This window comes from Drosophila teissieri, chromosome 2L, assembly GCF_016746235.2.
Source record: "Drosophila teissieri strain GT53w chromosome 2L, Prin_Dtei_1.1, whole genome shotgun sequence".
NCBI classification, from domain to species: domain Eukaryota; kingdom Metazoa; phylum Arthropoda; class Insecta; order Diptera; family Drosophilidae; genus Drosophila; species Drosophila teissieri.
The window spans coordinates 6350308-6357231 of record NC_053029.1 but is presented as its reverse complement, the minus strand read 5'-3'; the positions used below and the strand labels follow the sequence as shown (position 1 = coordinate 6357231).

General features: G+C 44.6%; 1 protein-coding gene across 1 annotated transcript; it reads right to left on the bottom strand.

Moving 5' to 3' along the window:
• Positions 1-802: 802 nt before the first annotated feature.
• Positions 803-2674, bottom strand: LOC122624594 (UDP-glycosyltransferase UGT5). Its single transcript, XM_043804234.1, has 2 exons — positions 1984-2674; positions 803-1928 (listed from the first exon to the last, which is right to left on the bottom strand). The coding sequence occupies exons 1-2, from the start codon at positions 2664-2666 to the stop codon at positions 998-1000; spliced, it is 1614 nt and encodes a 537-aa protein (XP_043660169.1). The 5' UTR covers positions 2667-2674; the 3' UTR covers positions 803-997.
• Positions 2675-6924: the final 4250 nt, after the last annotated feature.

Genomic DNA, 6924 nt, shown 5'->3' with positions numbered 1-6924 from the left:
CATTTAATACTATTTTATAACTATTCCCCTTCTGTTAAAAAGTCCACCTCCTATTTCCCACCTGTTACATACTCTTCACCACCACAATATACCCCTTTACTGGGCGACTAATGGGCTTAAAAGGTTGTGTAAAAACAAAACGAGCCAGCCAAATGGCACTCCCTGGTGCCCTGGTGGTCAAATAAAATCAATAATCCTTAAAAATACAATATTTTACGCAAAAACATATTTTTTAATAGGCTGCACGCGACCAAAAACGGCAGAGAATACATTTTGCGAATGCAAAAAACCAAAAAAAGAAGAGCGCTCATAAAAACGAGCCAGGGATTTGCAGAATGCAGTTTTTGCTTTTGTAGCCGGCGACCAATTTGCAATCAAAGTAATTTTAATGCAAATTTTATATGTTGCCGCACGTATAGTAGTTGCAGCGCAGATAGCACCGCGTTGGCCACCAACTGAGCCCCGGAGCAGCGTGAAAGCCGTAAATAAAAACAAAAAGTGACCGCCACTGGAAAAGTCGGAAGAGGGTCGCGAAAAACTGGCGCTTAACTGCGGACCGGAGGGTCAGACAGTCAGCCGCCCCACTTCCCCATTTTCCCCACTTTCCCACTCACCGAAAGCGGTTTTGTTTATTTAAATGATTTTATGACTTTTGCGAACACCAAATGGTGACAACTTGTGGCCCTGAAGTTCAGTGCGGCCAAACAAAGAGTGCCTGTGAAATGAAAAAGAATTTGTTCAAATATGAAAATCCATAAAAACGAATATAAAATTTATACATTTTTCTTATATTTTTGCGACTAGTGCATTATATTCCGTCTCTGCATTTAAATGCAAATATCAAATTCATGCTATTAAATACTAGTTCCGGTGCGTTTCCGGTTTTAAAGCGAAATGAAAAATTGGTTTGCATATAATAGATTTGTTTTTAATCTTGCTTTTTTGGTAACAATATGGCAGGAGTTGGGCAGCTTTTTGTTATAAATAACTGGCAATACTAGCGTTGTTTCTTTTTGAGCTTACGTTCTTGATTAACTTTAGCCTTTTTAGAACTCTGGCCAAGTTTTTTAAATAGTAAACCAAAAACTAACTTAGTAATAAAGCAGAGAGCCACAATAGTGCCGAGGATCACAGCATAGACGTCCAGGTTATTGGCTTCTATGTAGCTCATGTGCACCACAGGACTCTGGATGTGCGCTGCTCCATGGTGGCGCATCACGTACTCCACCCAGTAGATCAGGGTCTCCCGCGCACTCGTGGGCCGATCCCGATAGAGATTGGAGAAGGACTTCACGGCAGTGGCGTACTTGGGGCTCTCGAGGACCTCTCGAATGCCCTGCAGGAAGCTGTCCTCCTCCAGGGTGAGCAGGCTTTGCTTTACTCCAAAGCCCTGCCTCACCATGACATCGGCATTGGGGGGCTGATCTCCGAAAACCGGAAGGGCCAACATGGGTTTTCCATGGTACTGGGCCTCGGTCAGGCCGCCCTTTCCCGCGTGGGTGATGAAGAGCGTTATGTTCGGATGTGCCAGGACGTCGTCCTGGGGCACCCACTTGGAGTAGAGTATGTTGGCCGACTTGCCCGGCACGTGCTCCAAGTCGTCCCACTTCCAGATCACCTTCTGCTGCAGCTTCGAGAGCACATTGAACATCTTCTGCACCGTGTCCGCCTTCAGGTGATCCTTCTTCAGGTTGGAGCCCAGACTGAGTAAGATAGCTCCTTGTGGAGCTTCGCTCAGGAACTTTTCCAAGTTTTGTGGTAACGCATCGGGTTGCTCCTTGACTTGTATGCCACCGACTTCGATCACAGCTGGCACATTGGGGCGGATGGGTCCTTCGCTGATGCCGTGCGAGGCGAAGAAGATGAGCGAAATGTTTTTGTGCAAGTCATGATAGCTGGGCAGAGTGGGGTCATCTGCATAGATATCTCTGTAAAAGTTTGGTAAAGTGGGTACTGCGAGTTAAAGAAAATGTTGATTCCAACCTGTAGATCTTGGTATTCTTCAACTCGATCACGAACATGAACAGCCGATTGGCCAGGCTGCCCAACAGGTTGAGTCCACGTTGTCCAAAGCCAGGGGATTGGCCACTTTCAATGTTCATGTTCAGTGCCGGCACATAGGAGACTTCCCAGGGGTTTCCCAACATGTAACCCAAAAAGGATGGTGGATTCGAGACGGCCACCACCACGGGAACCTTCAGCTTGTGGGCCAGGGCCAGTTGATAGCTGTTCATGAAGTAGCCCACCATGAGCAGATCGAACTTGTTGTCCGGGTGCTCGTAGAGATCTGTGACCAGCTGGTGCTTCATCACATCGCCTATCTTGGAGAACGCCTCGCTTATCTGCCTGACCGATCGGAACATGGACACAATCGCATTGCTGTTGTCCGTCTTCGAAATACCGCCGACCAGAGTGCTGAATGCCTGGAGGGCATCCTCGTCCATGGGCACCAGAATGTGATTGATATTCTTGTGCAGAGACGGCGGTTTCAGGACCGTCACGACAGTCATGTTGTGGCCCTGCTCGGCCAGAATCCGAGCCATCGACATCTGGATCACCAAATGCGACGGACTCAGGCTGGTGAACAGACCCAGAATGTTGGCTCCATGGGCTCCGGCAATCAGAGCCACTATCTGGAGGGCAAGGCACCTCGAAATTCCGACCATTTCACCACCACGGCGTTTGCAAGTAAACTGGTTCAGTAGTAAATTTGGTTTCGCCTTAAACGAAATCAAAAGCACTGATAAGACTTATCAACCAGCTTGGAGTATCTCGCAATCAGGGGGTGACTTGCTTGTTTTCATATTTGAATACCTATTAATTGATTGCTAATAGCACTGTAGTGCAAGAGTTCACATTAATTTGGGGCTATTAAAGAGCTTTTGCTACCTAAGAGCAACCAGACGAGGATATCGATGTTACTGGAAGCTAAGTAGCTGAAGTGCATAGACTACGCCATATGGGTGTTCAAAGGATTACTGCTTGCCTCGCCCTTAAGAATACCCTATAGTCTGCATCGGGAAGATTACAAAGCATCTGTTATCATCCCCACAAAACCCAACCACTGAGAAAGCCAGGCTGTGGCTCTCTTCTTTTTGTACACCATCATCATCACTTTTAAGCCGTGACAACCGTCAGGGACTTAAGCCCCTCGTTTGAGCTTCCATGACTTTGAGGTCGTAGTCGTAGACGGAGCTGAAACAGTAGTGTTTCATACACGATAATGTATAGACGTTCACTTCAGATGACACATCAGTCTGCCGCAGATAAGCCACTCACATCGGCTGGTTTGTTGTGCTAGGCTACGATAACCCGTTTAAAAATTAAGTTATGCAATAAGTTCACAAGCAGTCGGTGGGAACGAGTTGATAATGGGTTCCTTATCACACAAAAAGTGATTGTAATTATTTGTATGCACTTTTCTAGCTCAGTTAGCAATCCATTCATTGCGGTTAGTAACCCCAACTTAAGCGGGAAATCCAGGCTCTATTTAAGCCTAATTTGGCAACATTTGCAAAGTATTTCTAGGATTATTGTTGCAACATTCAAGATACTTTAGAATTTTCTATGCTATTCCACTATTTTTTCTATCTAAGCTGGAGCCTGGGAGTGTAGCAAACTGATTTATCAATGCGAATCAATATGTATTTAGTTTTACGCACACCATTAATCTATTCGATTATCTTCCGCTTAAACAACAAAACTAATGGTTGCCATGTGCGTGACGAAGGCAAAAGGGTGGCATCCTGTGGGCGGGCGTGGGCGTGGTCGTGTTCGCATTTTCGTACCCATTTAATCGTCTGTCTGCCCTGCAAATTCTTAATTAACACGCACACTCGAAGGCCCACAAGGCACACAAATAAATATTTATTGGGTGCGTAGCTCGCTTCGCGTTTTTGTTGGTCAGTTTTGCGCCAAGATTTCCATTCGCAGCAGAGCCCGCATTTACTATATATCCTTTTTAATCACAATGAGGACATTTTATCTATATTAACTGCGAGATTTATCGAATGCGCTGATGAAAACCCTTATTTCACAGAATTAAGATAGATGCTGCATTCCAGAGTTCAAAATATCCAACGAGTAAATTTTCCTTTTTGGACGCCGCTTAGTTAATAAAACTAGGCAACATTTAATGGAGAAAACGCGGCTCCGGCGAATGTCAAATATTTGATTAGCCCCATTACAACCACCCCTCGAACAGTCCTTGGGGATCCCAGAGCTCCGGCCCAACCCCAACCCCATCCCATCGAGTGACCCATATGCGAACGCAAGGGTTGTTCGTTCCACGGAATAATTCATTATAATTCTCGCTCATTAACCCATGGTTCCATGTGCGCCACTCGCTGCTCGGCAAAGGACCAAGCAGCCGAAGGAGAAAAACACTTTTCATAATTAAGCATTGTAATTTTTGTTTGTTTCTGGTGGCCTCGTACCCCAATGCCACTCTGCTCCACCATATCCATACCATAATAAAGCCCAAAACTTGTTTGTGGGGCCTCCGTGATGGGCGTATGATTGCTTTTGAATTGCGGCTGACCCCTTGCTTTCCCCACTCATATTTCATTAACTCATTTACCATTTACCATTTACCATAAGTTGGACGATCGATTAATGTTAAATTCAATTTAGCCACTGAATGCATGTACTCGCACTCGGGAGTGTTTGAAAAGCTTGTCAGTTATGGGTGCCAGAGTTGAGGAATTTTCAATTAGTGCAACCGAAAAATGTCCGCTCCCAGGATTCTCCTGCTCCACAAAAGCTGCCGTACATTGGAATTTTCATAATTATGCAGAGCTGGCAGGAAGTTGTTGAATTTACATTAATTTTGTAGTAAATTTAATTAGAAAACAAACTTTTCGCCTGCCTCATGTCATATCGAAACGCGCTGGCTGTCAGAGAACTCCTTTCTGGCTCGACTGCTATTCGAGAAAACCCGTCATTAGAGGGTAGCTACTAAATGCGAACTTACGGCCCAAATGTCTATAATTTCTATGTACATGGCAACCGAAAGCTGATCCCTTCGCACCGCAGTGCTTCGCAGTGTTCGCAGTGCTCCGCAGTTTGCTGAGCATTAGTTATTACTACCAACTATAATTTAAAATAAATGCCAAAGTAGCCGGGCTCTAAGCCGCAGAACCTCGAACCTCGAACCTCCAACCTCGAGCCTCTCAGTCCAAAACGAGCTATTAAGCCCACCCCGAAACCACCCAAACCACCCAAAACCACCCAAACCACCCAAAACCACCCAAACCCACTTCACTCCTTCGGTGCCGTTGCTGTTGGCTTTATAATAAATTTATAAATGAAAATATGAAAAATGGTCGCTGCGTGTTTTTGCCAAACTAAGCAGCAAAAACAAGCAGCAGAGAAACCTCTAAAAATTCTCTCTAAGAGCAGGGAAAGCTGAAAATGCTGAAAAGGAGTTGGAAAAGTGGGTGAGTTGGGACTGCAATCGGGTTTGCGGATAGGTCATCAGTGGGCCGTGGTCGATTTTTCAACTTTTCTTAAAGCAGCCGCCTGCCGAAGTAAGCTGTTGTTATTATAATGGATATTTTGCCATAAAAATAAATGTTTCACATCTCTGTGGATGTCGATGGGATGTCCGAGACTTAAGCACTTAACGGATAATAGTTTTTTTTAAACGATTGATCCATTGGAATATAGATAAAACTTTCCTTTAATGCAAATTTGAATAACTCTTTAGTATTTCGCGTATGTGCGATTCTTCTGGACCAAGTGACCTGAAAATGTTTTTGTGACATTTCAATTTGAGAGCCGAGAATACCCAACTTAACGAACTTTATCTTCAGCTGACCCGTGGCTTTCCACCATGTACAATTTCATGGATATAAGGTATACCAAAAATACTGGAAAATAAACCAAATGGGGACAGGGGGACAGAAGAAGGGGGGTTGGAAAATGAAATAAACTTTCACTGTATGAAGAGGAAGTGGACGAGAAAAGAGCAAATGGCCGTGAGCATCAGCAGAACAAACAAACACATCCTCGTCCTGTCCTCATCCTGTTTAAAGGGCACATGGTCACCAGCACCACCACAAGCGCAATTTTGATTAGATGTTGCCATTGTGTGTGTTCGTGTGCGTGTGTCCATGTGTTTGTGTGTGTGTGCAAACATATATTTTATGGCTGTTGTTGAATTCTACGGGAAAAGTTACTGCTCAAGGGCTTTGCACCATGTATCAGGAAGCAGCCGCAAAGTTATTAGAACGAGGATTTTCATCAACATCTATTCCAATGGGAAATCTATAGATTATTGATCAAATTTCCAGCTTACTTCTAACGTTAAGATGGGATGTGCCTGTTTTCTTTAAAGTTTATGTACGATTTTGATTTGATAGATTTATGTAAAATATTTCATGTCTAATTGTTCGGATTACTTAAAGACTGGCTGCAACTTTGAGCTTAAAGTCCATGGCTGCCTGCTGGGTGATTTAAAGTGTTGCAGAAGGTGGACACTTTCTACGGCGTCTCCACTTTGGAACATGGCTATAAAACACAAGAGAGTGTAAAAACTTTCGCCATTTTCTTTGCCAACTTTCCGTTGCATTTGCACAGAGCAAAATGTCTTTTTGCCAAGTAGTCAACGGTGCATATAACTCAACAGGAGACTGCACCATCCTCACCACCACCCACATCCTACAACCAGACAGCTCCACAGCTCCCCACTGGCTCCATCTATCTTGGCAGCACCCTCTGGCGGCAACAGCTGCAACTGTGCCGGACTAAGCTGAGCGTAAAAATAGAAAAATTTGCATATCCTGTGACCCACTTATAATCATTTTTCATACAACGCCAGCGAGGGAACAACAACAACAGCAGCGCCGCCAGCGCAATATTAGCCAAGAAGCCCGATATAGAATGAGGTTATGTTTGCTCTCGGCCAGCCCCCTTTCCCCCAAA